General features: G+C 43.5%; 1 protein-coding gene across 4 annotated transcripts in view; it reads left to right on the forward strand.

Moving 5' to 3' along the window:
• ARHGEF3 (Rho guanine nucleotide exchange factor 3) overlaps positions 1–17553 on the forward strand; it is an 834543-nt gene that overhangs the window by 709494 nt on the left and 107496 nt on the right. For all 4 annotated transcript variants that reach the window (XM_086939120.1, XM_086939121.1, XM_086939122.1 and 1 more), the window contains 4 exons: positions 12504–12674; positions 15129–15191; positions 15602–15698; positions 15994–16070. In XM_086939120.1, coding sequence (XP_086795246.1) covers positions 12504–12674; positions 15129–15191; positions 15602–15698; positions 15994–16070 — 408 coding nt within the window. The remainder of the gene's footprint in view (positions 1–12503; positions 12675–15128; positions 15192–15601; positions 15699–15993; positions 16071–17553) is intronic.

Below are 17553 nucleotides of genomic sequence, written 5' to 3' on the forward strand. Positions count from 1 at the left end.
GGCAGTGTTGTCACGGGTTGGATAGGCCTCTACCCATTTACTGAAGGCACATACAATGACTAGTACATACTTCAGGTTTTGGCATCTCTCTAGTTGGATGTAATCCATCTGAAGGACCTCAAAGGGGTGATTGGGGGTCCCAAACCCTCCCCGGGGCACTACAGTTCCTTTCCCGGGGTTGTGTTGCAGGCAGATAAGGCACTGCTGAACTAGACGTCTGGCTGAGTCAGGGATTTTGTCGTTATGCCAGACTTTGGAAATGAGTTCGATCATGGGTGCAGATCCTATGTGTGCGGGGGAGTGAGCCATTGTCAGTATGGGAATCAGATATGAGTCGGGCAGCAACCATTTGCTTGCATCCTTCGTTCGCCAACAGCCCTCCTCATCCTTCAAACCCACCCTTGCCCACTTAGTCAGCTCGTGAGGGGTGCTGGCCGATTGTATGTCTCTGATCATTATCCTTGTGTCACTCCATGTTTCTGCTTGTGACCTGGTCATGTATATGCGTGTCACCGTCCTATTCTCAGCTGTGGTTCGTGCAGTGATGTCGGCCAATGCATTCCCTTGTCCGACCAAGTCTGTCACCCTTTTGTGTGCCTGACATTTTATCACCGCTAATCGTTTGGGGAGGAGAACTGCTTCAATCAGGGCGGAGACTAAATCTCCGTGGAGGATCGGGGTGCCGTGGGACGTCAGGAATCCCCTCTCCCTCCACAGGAGCCCAAAATGGTGGACCACTCCGAAGGCATACTGGCTGTCCGTATATACGTTCGTGGTGGTCCCTGCGGCTATGATGCATGCTCGAGTGAGGGCTATCAGCTCTGCTGCCTGGGCAGATCGTTGTGTGATGCAGGCTGTCTCAACTACTGTTCGGGCTGTCGTTACTGCATAGGCAGCTGAGGTGGTGCCATCTGGGAGTTTGATGCATGAGCCGTCTACCCATAGCTCTCCATCGGGGTCAGTAAAAGCAGTGTCTCGGAGGTCAATCCTACTCCTAGTTTGTTCGTCCGTGAGGGTCACACAGTCGTGTATGGGAGGAACGTCGGGGTCATTCTCAGGCAGGGGTAACAGTGTGGCAGGATTCAAAGTCGTGCATCTTTTTAGTGTGATGTGGGGTGCAAGTAGCGTCAGTTCATACCCTGTCAGTCGTGCGCTAGTCAGGTGTTGGGTCTTTGTCTGATTCAAGAGGGTGTCGACTGCATGGGGTACTAGCACTGTGAGGGAGTTGGAAAGTACAATTCCCTCGCTCTGACGGATAGAGACAGCAGCGGCGGCTACTGCTCGAAGGCAGGCAGGCAAAGCTCTGGCTACAGGATCAAGAGTGGCGGAGAAGTAGGCACAAGGGCGCTGCTTAGGACCAATTGATTGAGTTAGGACAGACAATGCGCATCCCTCCCTTTCGTGGGTGAAGAGGGAGAAGGGTTTGGAGTAATCCGGCGTTCCGAGGACGGGCGCTGAGCAGAGTGCATCCCGCAATTCCTTAAAGGAGGCTTGACACTCAGTGGTCCAAGGAAGCGGGGAGGGGACATCTTTGGTCAGTAGGGCAAGTAATGGTTTCACAATGAGGCTGTAATTAGGCAACCATTGTCTGCAAAAAGAGGTTAGGCCAACCAAAGAGCGGACCTGCTTTTGTGTTTTCGGGATGGGGGTGTCTAGGATGGTTTGGATTCGGTCGGGTGTAAGTTTCCTCCCTTCTTTGGACAGAAGATGGCCTAGGTAAGTCACCTGTGGCTGGCAGAACTGTAACTTCTTTTTGGAGACTTTATGGCCATTCTCTGCAAGAAAGTGTAGGAGTTGGACGGTGGCTGTCGTTGCAAGTGAGGTGGTGTCAGCCGCCAACAGGATATCGTCAACATATTGGATCAACACCACTCCCTCTGGTAGCTGGAAGGCATCCAGCTGTCTTTTGAGGGCCTGGCTGTAAATGCTGGGACTTTCAGTGTACCCCTGGGGAGCTCTACAGAATCGGTACGAGCGGGATTTTAAGGTGAAGCCGAAAAGATAACGGCTGTCTGGATGAATGGGGATAGAGAAAAACGCGTTCTTAAGGTCGATAACAGTGAAGGTGGTGGCAGTGGACGGGATGAGGGTCAGAATGGTGGTGATATCGGAGACCACAGGATATTGGGGTACAACCACTTTGTTAATCTCTCGCAAGTCGATGATGAAGCGGTACGCTTTCTCATCTCCTTCACCTTGCTTCTTAACAATAGGTAGGATTGGGCTGTTGCAGACGTTGCTAACCACCTCTTCAACCACTCCTGCATCTACCAGAGACTGAATGATCGCTACCAGTGCCTTCTCACCCTCTGGCGATATCCGATATTGCGGGAGTTTCGGGAGCATAGCGTCCTGTCGTACAGTTATGTGAATAGGATCAATCATCATTCGCCCCACATCAGAGTCATTTTTGGCCCACAGGTACGGAGGCAGGGTGTCAAGCAGGGACAGGTCAGCGTCAGTTATGGAGCACATGTGTCGTGGGGGACGGGATCTGGGCATGTCTGGGTTGTCGTACAGGATGACTCGTATTCCATCTGGGGAACATCTAATGGTAGCTCGAAAATGTTTCAGTAAATCAATACCCATAATGGCGTCAGGGGAGTTGGAGGAGAGTAGGAATGTCGCGTCAGTAGTGTTGTTTTCCAGGTCAAAGGTAATAGGTACGGACAGGGGGTTAGTGGAGGGCGTCCCATCGAAACCTATCGACGTTATGTGTGAGCCAGACAAGGGTGCCCTTGGAATCAGTCGTTTTGATAACACACTACGTGTCGCCCCAGTGTCTACCAAAAATGGAGACTCTGTTCCCAAGACCTTAGCGGTGACATAAGGACCTTGCTGGTCAACACAGAGCTCGACTGGATCCCTCCCTTGCCCCTGGCAGTCCTATGCAAAATCGGGGGCATTTTCACCTTCGGATAGCTGATATTGGTTCTGTCGGGGACGGTCAAATGTGTTCAGTCTTCCTGATCTGTCATTGTTGGTGTCGTTGGGGTTCCCTCGTCCTTGCACTCTATTTCTCGGGCCACCTGCCACATCCCTGGAATCCCTGTTTCTATTCATTTCTATTAGAACCGGACACTGGAATTTCCAATGGCCGAGCCCTTTGCAGAAGGCGCATTGGTCATTGCTAACGTCTCTACGTCCAGTGTGGGGTGCTGGGGTGTGATCTTTAGGAGGTAGATCTCTGGGGGTGGTTGATTGGTAGTTCCCCCTTTGGTGTTCCCGTCCTAGCGCTATACCCTGTATCTGGGCTATCATTACCCTTTCCTTTAAATCTTTCTTCTTTTTCTCGGACGCCCTATCATTCTCATTCTTTTGGTGCTCGTAATACTGAGCCATCTGAAGGATAGCTGCGGGTTTGGAGGCCCCCCAACTACTCTCACTCGTCTGCAGTTTTTGGGAGACTTCTTGTGTTAGTCCCTTTACATAATTCTGCACAAACAGGTGCTGTCCGGTTGCGGTGGTCATGTCTTGGCCACTGTAGTCGGAGAACACTGTCTCAAATCGGGAGAAGTATTCTGACACATCTTCCTGGGGTTTCTGTCGACAGGCCGTGACTATCGACCAGTCTACTTTTCTTTCCGGGACCAGGGTTTTTAACTTCTGGACCAGTTTGTCTGGGAGTTCCAGTATGTCCTTCACTGGTTTACTCCCCGGTTCTCGCTGTCTATCTAGTTTACCGAGTTGGTCCCAGGTATGTCCAAACAGATCCGTGTGGTCAGCCTTCCGGATTTGCTTCCACACATCAGCTGGCAGGCATAACCCAAAGAACAAGTCAATATCTGCTAAAGTCATTATTGTCGAACCCAAGGCTGTGCCTAATTCAGTATAAAATGCCGTCGGGTTCTTTCTTAAGTCGGGCAGGGTTTGCTTAAAGGTTAGGATGTCTTGTCGGTCCCATGGTTGGTAAACCCAATTGTACACAACCCTCCCCTTTGCATTTTCATTATTAATATCATCGCTCGTTCCCTGGCCCCGTGGCGGGATCCAGTAAGGAGCCGCTTCTCTGATAGGCATCATAGTATTGGCTACTTCTGCCGAGGTTGTTTCAGGGACCGTAACCTTGGCTTCAGGTTTCTGTTCCGCGAGGTGGCGGAAGACCTCAAGCATTTGCATGAAGAGTTCCGTCGCCTCACGTTCAGTCCCATCTCCAACATCAATCTTCCTATACAGTGTTGTTAGTTTAGCTGGACCCTTACTCTGATACCTATCTTCATACGCGTTCAGGGTGTGGTAGCTGAATCGCAAAATGAAATGCCGTCTATGGCTGTCGGCATGTGAATTATATACGCTCATTGTGTATTCTTCGCTCTCCCTTCGTTCTACCAATGTCTTTGCTATTTCGTTGATCCCATCCCGCTCATCTTTGCTTAACCTATTTAACCTGGCTGATGATTGTTTGCTAGCCTCGGGGTCGTCTGACGAAGTTGTTAATGTGGCTGGTGCGGAGGCCGTAAGGGCCGGTGCACTAGCACTAGGGTCACTTTCACTCACACTCGGGGCTTGCAGGTTTTGTTGGCTGGGAGCATATGGAGGGGGCATGTAGATGATTGGGGGACCTAGCAGTAACTCATCGTTTGCCCGTTGTTTGGAGGGTAGTTCAGGGTAGAGCGCAGAGGGGGTCCTAACAGGACATTGGCCTGTTGACCCTGATTCTTGGTTTTGTGTAGCTTCTTTTCTTTCTTTTATTTCTTCTTCTATTTGTTTTGCGGCTAGGTGGGCTGCCTTTCGTAGTTCTTTCCCTATCTTTGCTTCTTCTCTTTTCTTTCGTTGTTCCGTTTCCTTGCGCCACATGCAGATACTGTCGAGCATAGTGGGCGTGGTCTTATTCTTCTGGAGCGCTATTTCTAATGTTTTTATTTTATTTTCACTAAAGGAACCTATCAGTGGCCACTGACTTTCAGGGTTCTTTTTCGTATATTTATGCCATAGTCTAGTGTAAGCTATAGCGACTAGTCCCTACTTAGTGAACATGTCCTTATTAGGGGTGTCCTCCAGTGGAGCTGGATGGTTCATCTCTAATAAGCGGTCCGGGCTAAACAGGCTACCAACCAGTGGGGAGAAGATAGGCATGACGGTTTACACCGGGGACAAAAAGTCTGCACTACCTATCTTATCACGGTGGGCAAAGACTAGACAGAATATTTCTATTCTCCGTTGTTTGCCGGCGGTGAATACCTCAAACGAACCAATACCGAATAATCGGCCAATCAAACAATTCAGTGGGGAGAATAAGTGGGCATGAAAAGTTATCGCTACCCACTCTTTCTCTACCTGCAAAGAGAGACCTTGTTCTTCCCTGTTTGCAGACAAAGAATCTCCAGACAATAATCCACGAACGACAGTTCGGGAAACAGTGGGGGAGGAAAATAGGCACGACGAATTACAACGGGGACAAAAGTCTGCGTTACCTATCCTTCACTGTTTGCAAAGAGAGAGCCTGTTTGTTTTTCCCCGTTTGCAGACAGTGAATCTCCAGAGGTTTCAACAAAGCGTAATACTAGTATTATCCAAACAAACAATTTTCCTCAATTCGTCGTGTTTACACGACCTTACCCGGACCGCATGGACGGTTTCCTGTCCTCTGGATCCAGCGCCCGATCGTCCTCTCTCCTTCGTGATGTTCGCGGCACTCCTGATGGTTCCCAGTCAGGACCGTAGATCACTCGAGAGAGGTCTGTTCAGAACTAGTGAAGGTCGGATGATCGGCTGTCAGACGAGGGTCTATCGGACATGAGCTCTTCCCGATCGTTGCAGTCGTTCACTCTGTCATCGGGACCTCTCCCACTGGATCCACGTGTCGCTGATGGGCCCCACGCTTTGGGACGCCAATTGTAGAAAAAGGTAGGGCTAGGACCTTTCTCAAGATTTGCCCGGCGCTAACCGCCCTTGTACCATTCAAATTACCAAGCAATGAGGCAGGCGCCGGAGACCAGAAGGCAGGAAACAGAAGTTTATTCCGACGGAGCAGAACACATCAGATCAGACAACAAGGTATCGTCTCGAGGTGCTCTAACAGCCTCTCGGAGGCCTGGCCTCTTATACACTGGTTTATGGCATGTGACCTTCCTTCATCACAATCAGAACTCTGTAAAGCAAGAAACAAGACATCCCCGTAATCCTCGTGCTAATCCCACCCCCATATATCTTCACAATAGAGGTCCTCAACCTGCTGATAAGAGGAGGGGGTCATCACGCAGCTGAGTGTTCCGTCGAGTCTTAGGATGTGTGCGCCTGATCATATCACAGGGGGTGGGGAGGCCTGGATCAATAGAGGGTCCTTTGAAGGAGAGCGACCTCATACAATAAGGGGCAGTAAATGATATCTCCCGGCTTAGGCAGTGGCCTCGGACCTGTGTGGACAGTCGGACACGGGGTGAGGGGCCATCAATGGAGTGGTATTCATGCTGCGTGGACAATCCAGTGCAGAGGGGAGGTTTATCAACAGAGGGGCATTCATGGGAGGAGAGGAGGTGTTGGTCAGGCGCTGGCGTGACTCCCAAGGACAGGGTCATGCAGAAGGGTCATGCTCCTAAGGAGGAGGGAGGGGGAGCCAGGGTGCGCGGAGGATGCTTGCTGGGTCAGAGGGGCGCGCTGGCGATCGATCGTGGACAGGGAGACCATGATATCTAAAATGGCTGCCGTGCACGTAGTACATAGGTGACCTAAAATGGCTGCCGTGCACGTAGTACATAGGTGACAAGCTGGCGCAGATGATGTTCAGGTCGCAAACTAAAATTCCACAGCACGTCGTATGTTCTTAAATTGCTGCCGTGCAGAGTAGTACTGCATGCGTGCTCCTTTCTCTGGTGATATTAGGGATATATGCGAAGTGTGTTTTTTCGTGTCTGTCCTGCTGATTAGTGGCTGAATTGGTCTTTTTTTCTTTCTATTTTGCAGATTAGTGGTGTTCGCTCCTGCAAATAGAGTTAAGATTTTACTAAACCTGTTTCAGACACTTCAGCCCATCTCACAGGACCAAATCAATAAAGCTGCTCCCTGCAGTTTTAATGGCGTCTGCTCACACAGAAAAAAGGCAGGGGTTGTGTACCATGCACAAAAATGTCTGGTCACTTATTACTGTTCTGTTCAACTCGCTATTTTCTCACTTCACTTAACCCCTTGGCCAATGTGCCATGTCTGGCTCCTTCCTAGTATGTCTCACACTTTCCAACACATTCTCACTCTTGGCCAGTCCCTCTTGCCCTACTGGTTTCAGTGAAAACTCTCTCTTTAGAATATCACTTTTTGGTTAAAACATAAACGTTTGGGGTCATGTTCTGTCCTAAAATCCCAATCCAGAAAACAGTTGGGTAAGCAGATCCTCAGGAACATGTCTCGTGCAGACACACACTCGCGTGCACAGACATCAGTTTTGCAGCAAGTGGGCAGCAGGAGTGCAAGCTTCCCTGAAAATTTAAATAAAGCAACAATGTTCATCCGTATCACAAATGTGTAGAACCTTCATTGATTTACTCCCGGTCAACCTGGTTTTATAGAGCTGGCAACTATTTCAGGTTTTCGGGGAGCATACCTCCGAAGGTACGTTCATTTATAATTAATCAAACCTATAGGTAAGTATATATAGAAATATGCGTTACACTTGCGAATGTCTCGCAAGATATGGCTGTTTCGGCAATGAGTCTTCTTCAAGGCACCATGTTGTTGCAAAAAAACGTTCAAAAAAATCCTCTTTAAACTATGTACATCTTTCTGGCAAAGCTCAGAAAATATAGGTGCATATTATCAAGGACAGGCGATACATTATCGCTGCTTTTATCGGCAGGAAACTGCTGATAAAGCGGCGATAATGGCCTTGATAATATGCTCTATGGAATTCCAATCGAAGCTCATGTTAGATGTGTTCACATTGGTGCAAATTAGGCACTGGCCTGATGCACTGAATAGAGCTCTGCTACTTTGTACAAGCTTCTTGCAGTGCTAAGCAATGATTTTATTTATGGGTTATCTTTGTGCATTGTTGCTATAATTGTTTGAATGGGGCATCTTACACTTCATGGCTGCAGCTGTCTGCTCTGTTTGATGGACACATTTGTAATGTTGATTAAACAGTTGTATACAATTCCTTACAATGTTTGTATCCTCCTCGGTCCAAAAAAAGCAATCTTTGCATGGCTGATGCTCTGCCTCCTAGAATGTATACAATAGGTTACCTGTACTATTTGTTCTGCTTATTACGCAGTGTGTAAGGGACTCATGCATTTTGTGTTGTCATTTAAAGTGCTTATGTTGGATAAAAGGTCATTGTTCCTTTTCGGTAGTATTTATTTCAGTTGTTTTCTTTATACTATATTGTATTTCTCTACACCACTTTAAACCCTATGTATAATGCATCTTGTTGTTCTTCTTACACTAGTTCTATATTCTTACACTGGGTAGGACTATACTCTTTATGTACAGGGCTCCGTATATTGTATGGGTAGGATTTTGTTGACTCTATACCGTGTCTCGCATTGTTTGTTGAGGAGCTACTTGCAAAGGTCTCCTAGGGTTCTTTGAATGTTTTGGTAAAAGTCCCTATTTCACTTCTGTAGGAATCCTTGCACTTTTTGTACTGTGCTCTTTGATAATCAGTTGTAATCTCTCTGTACATTGACTCATTCGTTGTTTTGTAGTTCTCCTTGCATTGTTTATATGTAAAGTTCATATTCTGTTTGTAAAGTGCTCCCTATGCTGTATATTGAAAGGAAATACATTGTTTGCATATTGTTCCTTACACTGTTTATATATAGGGGACCCTTGCCAAGTTTGTCTTGTGATTCTAACACCATTTGTGCAGGTTGTCTAAACTGTTTATAGAGACGGCTTTAAACTGTTTATAATGGGGTTTCTTATGAGTAGGCCCCCGGAATATGGAGCAATATAGGGCCAAATTCTGCAATCCAATTGGTTGAGCTTCTGATGCAGAAAACGCAAGTCACACTGCATAGTATGCAATTAAATGCAATACAAGTGGCATACTAGGATGTAGCTGACAGTTTGTCACACTTAGATAGTGATTCTTTTGAACATTCATGGATTCCTAGGAAGGAATTTTGCATATTGAACAGCCAGCAAATAAAATGGTAGCCACCAACATGTACGGGATTTTTGCAATAAAGAGGTACTTCTTTCGCAGCAGTCTCGATTGCTAACCACAACTTTCTGACATTCTGAAAGCTTTCCAGGAAATGCATTGAATCCATTGCTAACCATTAGCGTTGTCTTTTGCAACTCACATTTCCTTGTTTTTGGCTGCTCAGCTTGAGTTCGTCCCTCCAGTGAAGCTAGTATTGATGTATGTATTCTTCCACAACAGCTTTCTTGTCACATTTGCTGTGCATTCAAAGACAGAGTCAAATGCAGGCTCTGTCGTCTGAGGGAGGTTGGAGTTTACTTTTTTTTCTCTGATGTCAAAGTGAGAGAATTTATGGGACCATCCTTTAGGGACCCATGTGTGAGGAGAGGCTGTAGGATGTCAGGTTTTCTAGCACACAACACATTTTAAATGTCTGTAAATGAACTGTGCAAATATTTCAGAATTACTAGAGCACAAATGAAGCACATTTTTTATAATTCTAAAGTGTGGTGGCAACAAATATTTTAATAGGATCAAAACAAATCAATACACTTGGTAATACAATTTCCACACATTATCATTTGTGCGCAGTGTAGTCTTACCAGTAAAACTGTATGTCTGTGCAAATGCAATGGTAATTTCAATTGAAAATGTGTTGTCTGTAATGGCAATGCGCTACCACTCCATGCAGATTTCACTCTACGCAACTCCACTCTAATTCTGTCCACTCTACAACACTCTACTCCACGACACACTATAAATATCTACTCCACTCTGCGCTACTCCACTTCACGCCTTTCAACTCCACTCTTCTCCACACCACTGCACTCCTTTCTGCGCCACTCAACTCTATGCCACTCTAGATCACTTCCATTCTAGACCACTTTCACTCTATGGCACTCTACTCCACTCTATTCCACAATATTCTGTGGCCCTCTGTTTTACTCTACTGCCCTCCACTCTACTGCCCTCCACTCTACGCCCCTTCATTCTACACCCCTTCACTCTACGTTCCTCCATTTTATGCCCCTCCACGCCACTCTACACCACTTCACTATAATCCACAGCACTCCACTCTACAACACTCTACTCTCAGTCATTTCACTCCATTCTACTCTACTACATTCCACTCTACCACACTCTAATCCAGTCTATGCCCCTACACTCCAGGTTACTGTACCCTGTAACCCTCCATGACACACTACAACAGTCTAATTAACAACACAGCATCTATGCCACTCCATGACTCTCTATGGCACTACACACTCCACTCTTTGACACTTTACTCAATTCTGTGCTATACTACTCCTTTCTATGGCACTTTACTCCATTCTATGCTACATCACTCTATGCCCCTCCACTCTGTGTCACTCCACTTTATGACATTCTTCTACAATCCAGGACTCACCACTCTGTGCCCCTCTAGTTTACGCCACACCTTCACTCCACTCCATGACACTCTCCAACCCTCATCTCTGTAGTGGGCTATATCTGCCATAGAAGGCCCGCTCCAGTGCTAAAGGCTTGAGCCTAAGGCGATGGCCTTTAACAAGATAGCAGGCCTTTAATGGCCGGTAGACTCCACTCCGGAGGGCTCTAAGGCTATTAGAGCATTCCGCCCTTAGAGGGCAGAATGTTCTAATTTGTAAAACAAAGGCCTCAAGGAGCCCGAGGGGATTGAAATCCCTCAACCCCCTCGGGCTTCGCAAGGTCTTTTTCACAGCAACAGCAGTGAACGACAACATTGGAATGTAGGAATTCAGGGATTCTACTGGCCATTAGAAGCCCGGAGCACTCCATTGTTTTCAATTAAACTCCCATCATTCCAGTGTTATAATATACTTTGAAAGCGCCTTATGTCTGGTGAATCTTTTCAGCTAAGGAAGTTGATAATGCTTAATGTGCATAAGTAAAGTGCACATAAAACCTTAGAATATGGCCACTCCATGGGGTGCAAAGGTGTGCATGTGGCAGCAACAGAGCAACACAATCAACTACATGGTACACACGTTCAAACAAGTAGCTTAGGTGGTCATGGTGTCCAGTAAGCAGTCACCATAGTAGCTCAAACTGTCAACTGTATAACACAGACAATAATAACATTGACCACTGGTATGGCACATATAAACTGAATTGCTTGTAGGCACCTAAAAGGGTAACCAAGGCAGTAACCGGTATAACAAAGTCTACCTCTACAGTATCACCGGAGTAAGATAGACAAAAACAGTGGTCAACAGTGGGCAGTATGTTTAAACTGTAACATTACAACCAATGGAATATCATGGAAGGGTGGTGGAATGGTTTTCTTTTTACATTTTATTATTGCAAGAATATCAGTCGTAAATAAAAAGAAAAAAGGAAGAAAGCATTCCTTCCCCTAAGTGGCTTCCGTATGATTGTGTAACCTAAAGCCAAACACACAATTATGACAAAAAACTGATACAGACCGTCAGGAAACAAGCATTCACAAAGCAAAGTATTGGCCTACCAGCTCACCTGCCCTCACAATGAAGTGGACTTCTCGTGAGGTGCATAAGTGATCAAGCAAAACGCCCTCACTCACAGTGCAAGAGAGCCAATGAATGGATTCGACTGACCCACTACATGCTGTATGCTGTGGTGGGCCGAAGCAAAAATGTGAATCACAGTTTAACAGACCAATGAATGCAGAAGATTGACTTGATGCGCCTCTATGTATATATATTTTTTGTTTAAAATTTGTTTTGTTTTTTGCATGAGACTGCCAAGATAGCTCAAGCTTTATATATGCCGTATTTAACAAGTATGAAGACCGAATTCACCAGCTGTTTCCCCACTGTGAAACTTTGGCTTTATATCAAAAACTGTATTACGGTGGATAGATGTGCTGGTAGAGGAAATGTAACATGCAAGTAACAGTTTCCGGCCACATTATCTTGTGAGGAAGAGTATAATGCGCTTTAGAATCCGTACCTCCCTCACCTAAGGTGGGGTCAATGCTTAGAAGTCCTTAAAAGAAGTCTTTGACACCCCCCACCCTTTCCTCCCTCTTCGCTCTTTGGCGCTTTGTCTGTTGCTAAGAGTCTCCTCCTACTTCAGAAATAAGTCTCTGCATTGGCTACACCCCAGTTTCAACCTCAGTTAGCAGTGAGAGCTGGAGCCTGCGAAGGGATATATTCTTTTGACTTTGATAGCTCCTCTATCAGAACATAATATAGTTTTGCCTATGACAGTAAACGTGTAAACTCTTTATGTCCCACAGACTCTTTTATCAATCCAAATGCCTGTATGATGGAAAACGAATAGCTTACATGGTCAACACTGTCCCCCCACCCTGGTCCCGCCAATTTTGAAAGCTCAGTCGGGTGTGAAATATATAAGTAATCAATTAATTTTATATATAAGTAATCAATTTCTTTAAACTTTTTTCCTTATTATCCAGCGTTCCATCAGTTTCCGAAGTGACAGTCGTCCTGATTTATTCAGCCCACGACCGTGGTCCAGAAATGCACCCCCTGCAATCACGAAGCGGAGAGACAGCAAGCTTTGGAGCGAAACGTTTGATGTGTCCATCAACCAGGTGCTCACATCGAAGGAAATCAAGCGTCAAGAGGTAGCCTTATCACCTGCTTGTTCTTATACTTTGTGGCTAATGGTGGAAGCTATAATTTTGGAATCTGGAATGAGATGTTCAAGTACATTCAGTAAAAATTGTCTTCCTCTAAAATGATAACGGTGTAGTTTACATCTCTCCGTCTCACTGCAGATTGGAGCTGCCCCACCATCCTACATGATAGTGTGAGCATAGAGTAAGGCCTGTTTTGGATATGAAAGTTCCTACCAGTAAATACAATTTTCTTTTTTTTTTTTTTTCAGTACTTTTTTATTGAAAATAAAGAGCATATTTACATGGTACAGGGTGAATCACATGGGGAAAAAGAAAGGAAAAAAGATAGGAATTTTGCCACCAGAAATCTTACCTCCTTTGTCGTGCACTGGCTCCCATCGCAAATACTTAGAAAATTCATTGAGTTGAGGAAGGAGTCGCTATTTTTGTCCAGTTCATATCGATCATTCTATACACAAACGGGTTTCTGAAAGCTTACTGTACATAAATAAAACACATTTACACGTACGTTTTTAAAATAATAAAGCCAGTTGCAGCAGAACCAAATGCACAAATGTGAACATGAAACAGAAGTACCTTTTAAGTGAAACTCGAGGATGAAGGAAGGAAAGAGGAAAAAAGGAGAGAGTACTTTATCCACATCAGTATGGCTGGTTTCATCCACAAAATATTTTATATTTGAATTTCCTAAACTTATGGTGAATGGTGTGGTTGCCTTACATTTCCTATGATATGTACGTTTTCTGTACTAATGTAGATGGAAATATTTAAAATTAGTTCAAGTGTTTACAGTGCTTGTTTACAAAATTGATATGGTGTTCGAAGCTAAAGTGTCTTAAAGGTATTTTTGCCATAAAGTAGTTGTTTTGTCTCTTCCAATTTTTTGTTTGTTTTATTGACCAACATAAGTATAACTTGCACCACTGTAGATTACAGATGGCATGAATGATGGAATATGCAAGGTCATAAGCAATGCATCATATCGGTGTTAAGTTATACTTATGTCAGTTAAGTATAACTAGTAGATTTCAGTGGTTTTTGGCTTTTAAATTTTAGATTTTTGTTATCAGGAGACCTAAGTATATTTCCGTTTTAACCTTTGATTTTTCTGTGACTATCAAAGGTTTTTTAATGCAAGTTCAAATCCAACTATCTTACTTAAATATAACTCCTCTTTAACCTGTGTTTTTTATCAGTGAATTTCTATGTTTTTAAAAGGTACAGTAATATCTTATTATTATACGCTTGTGGCCAAACCCTCTGCCACCTTCGTTGTAAGTGGCCAACCCCATTGTAGGTGGCCAACCCCATTGCTGCAAACAGCCTTGGCAAGGGAAAATAAAACTAAATAAATTAAGCCAATTAACACTTTATTTAGAGTCGGAGGTTTGGAGTCAGAAGTTGCAAGGGTGGTACCAGGGGTAATACATGGAAAACCAGGGGTAGCATGTGATACCTCTGGCAAACCCTAAATGACAGCCATGAAATGCAATGTATATTTCAGCGTCCTAAAATAGCGTCTTATCTTTGTCATCTTAACTAATGAAGTCACACAAATGGCAAGTCATTCATTGTTTATTTGCATGCAGTTAGTTAGGTGACAGGTTGCTTTTAGAACTGAAGAACCTGAAGACCTGAATGCCTATTTTATACGAGCACGTGAAGCAAACATTGAATACGGTCATTCTTAATATACCAGCGAGGCACTTTCGCTCTTTAAGTCAATAAGTAAGTGCTTACAGATCCTACTAGGTCTACATAACTCTATTCCAAAAAAAGTTGTTGAAATGCATAAATGTCATTGTAACTTGCAGATCAGTCCCCATTACCATACAAGGATTTTAATAAGTATTGTAAGTACACATACCGTCTTTTTCTTTTGGTCTGTAAAAGTTTATTTAAAGTTGCAGGAGAATGGGCATTGCAAGACATAAATTAATAGGACCTTGGGTTGTTGGGGTACAAACTCAATAGCGACTTTAGTATGGCAGCGGATTTAGAAAGACTACTTTCAACTCACATTTTATTTTAATACATTTTTATGTAGAGAGTTTTCTAAAGCATGAATATCCAACGGGATGAGAGCGTTGTACAAGATACTTATTTCACTAAGTGGATTTATCAACACAACACTGTACCACTTTAGTCATTGGCTAACAAGACACGTTTTGCAGCACTTAAAAAAATAAATCATTGCATTTGTGCTGGTTATGATAAACCCTGGAGCTTAGTTACTCAATCCTGACATAAACATGTCACTGAACGAGACTTCCCATTTAACAGCAACTGATATCATTTAATCTGATTTAAATGGCAAAGAAAAAGACGATAAGTGTATTTACATAAACTTGTTGAAAATAACATCATGTTAGTGGATCACAATAGTTTCCCATTTTTCACGTTTTCAATTTGTTGTAACAGCTGTGATCCTTCTCGTAGGCAATCTTTGAACTTTCCCAGGGAGAAGAAGACTTGATAGAAGATTTGAAGTTAGCAAAAAAGGTAAGCTCATGCTCACGGTTGCCAAAACACTCATGAAAGTTCAGTGTACTACTTATCATCGATCCAAGTCAGCTATCCAGGTGATCTGTCGGTCTCAGACATTGAAGTTGTGCAACTTAAGTTTTTTACACCATGAACTCGGCTCAGAAAAGTATTGACATACTTTGGAAATTGACTATATGATTGGTGATTGCATACACTTTTCAGTAAGGTTGGGTTATCATTTAGTTGTTTAAAAATAAATAAGAGAAGAGAAACATGTGCGCTGAGTTAATTTTTCTCTGCACTGTTGATCATTCACTGACTTCAGCCAAACTGCCTCATTATTAGTGTGAAAGACAAGCATTGCTTTTAAAAGATCAATATTTTTCCTCACAAATGTTGACGTGTGCCTTTTTGTTTTATTCCAGGCCTACCACGACCCAATGCTTAAACTGTGTATAATGACAGAGCATGAGCTAACTCAGATATTTGGAACACTGGACTCCCTCATCCCTCTACATGAAGGTAAGAACATTAGCAGATTAAGGACCTCATTTAGAGTTTGTCAGATGGGATTCTCTGTCACAAATGTGAGAGGTATCCCATCAACAGTATAATAAGTACATTATATCCTCCGGCACTTGTAATATGGAGGACAAGATAAGTATCATGTTTTTGAAGAAATATCCTCTAAATCAGGCCATAACTATGTTGCTTCTTGCAGTCCTCTCCATCAGTTTGTCACTCATAATTGATGTTTTGTAGTACTTGTAGGCACTTTGCAGCACATAATTTTTATTTTTACTTTTGCTTTGGTCAGATCTTCTTTGTCGACTTCGAGAGGTCCGGAAGCCAGATGGATCTACAGAACATGTAGGCCATATCCTAGTGGGCTGGGTAAGATGGCTTATCTTAATAACTTCTCAGCATATGGTTTGCATAGACATATTTTTGATATCCAGTATGTATTCCATAAGGGGAGTCATAGTAGTCCTAGAGTAAAGGGCAACCTTGTTGCGTATCCGGAGTGCTTGAGAATTCAGTGAAGTGTCTCTGACGGCTTCTAGAACTAGTACAATACTAGGAACATGATCCAGTAATACCCAAGCTATTTGAAATGCAAGTAGTTTTGTTATCTAGGTTCCATTCTCAGTGATTCATGAGTGTTTTGCCTAATTTATAATTTAGGTATATATTATCATATTCTGTCATAACAGTATTATAACATTGGAGACTGGCATAACAACTTATTAACCAGCTTAAAAGGAGGTGAACATATTTGTGCATCTCTATGATTTATGTTTGGGCCAAATAAGGTTCTTAAAAAACATAAAGATTAGCTGAAATACTGTTGACACTAGATAAATGTACAAATGGATATTCATTTAGATACTTATAAATATGTACATGGTATGCCTGTGATAAATTAGGGCACTGGTTTACACAGAATACATGAAAACCCCTGGATTGTATAGCATAAATTGTTAAACTTTCCATGATTGTAATTTGTTAGAAATAGATGTCTGTACACTATAGGCAAGGCTCCACTGGTTAGCTGTATTTTCTCTGACAAATACTGATAGAATATTTTTTAATTGAAAAAGTAAACCGATATTTGTACTAGTTCAAAGCCCATAAAAAGCACCCTCTTACCCCTCCACACATATGTGTGTGTGTCTCTGCTCCTTTCCCAAATGAAAGCAATCAGCAACTTACAATTTCTCACCTTGGAAAAAGTTGAAAGTGAAATATTATTTTGAGACCGTATGGACAATTCGGTGATCCCTCAGGAGCAGAAAGTAGGAATCTATCTCGCCAGCCTGTAATCTTGGAATGTTCATTTTAGCAACAAAAGACACCTTTCTGGACTTTTTACACGGTGGAGATTGAGCCTTTTCATAAAAGCAAGTAATTTTCAAAGACTGTTCCTTGCCTAACATTGTAATCCTTAACCCCCAATCTAATTTTCCATATCTTGCTTTTATCAGTCCTCTTTGGTCATTGATGTATTTGTTATCTTACACAAGGCCATGCCTATTTGCTTACTCTTACCTTTTTCTTCGATGTACAGTCTCTGTACCCATGGCCCTTTCTCGTCTCAAACCTACGTACAAACATGCTATCATTAGTTTATGTTTAATATTGCTTTAGTGCTCTTTTGACTTTCTCTATTGCCCTCTCTCCTCTGATTCTAACTTTGGTCCATCTCTTAACCTGCTGGCTCTATGCTGCAGCATCTTTTGTGTTTTGATTTATTTTCATCCTATTTTCTTTACCAATGCCAGCCTTTATATAGTGTATTTTGTACTCTATTCGTTAACATTTTTGTGTCCCAGCCTCTTGTTTCTTTCTCCACCTCTGAACCTGTCCCCTGATCTGC

This window comes from Lissotriton vulgaris, chromosome 9, assembly GCF_964263255.1.
Source record: "Lissotriton vulgaris chromosome 9, aLisVul1.2, whole genome shotgun sequence".
Lineage (NCBI taxonomy): Eukaryota > Metazoa > Chordata > Amphibia > Caudata > Salamandridae > Lissotriton > Lissotriton vulgaris.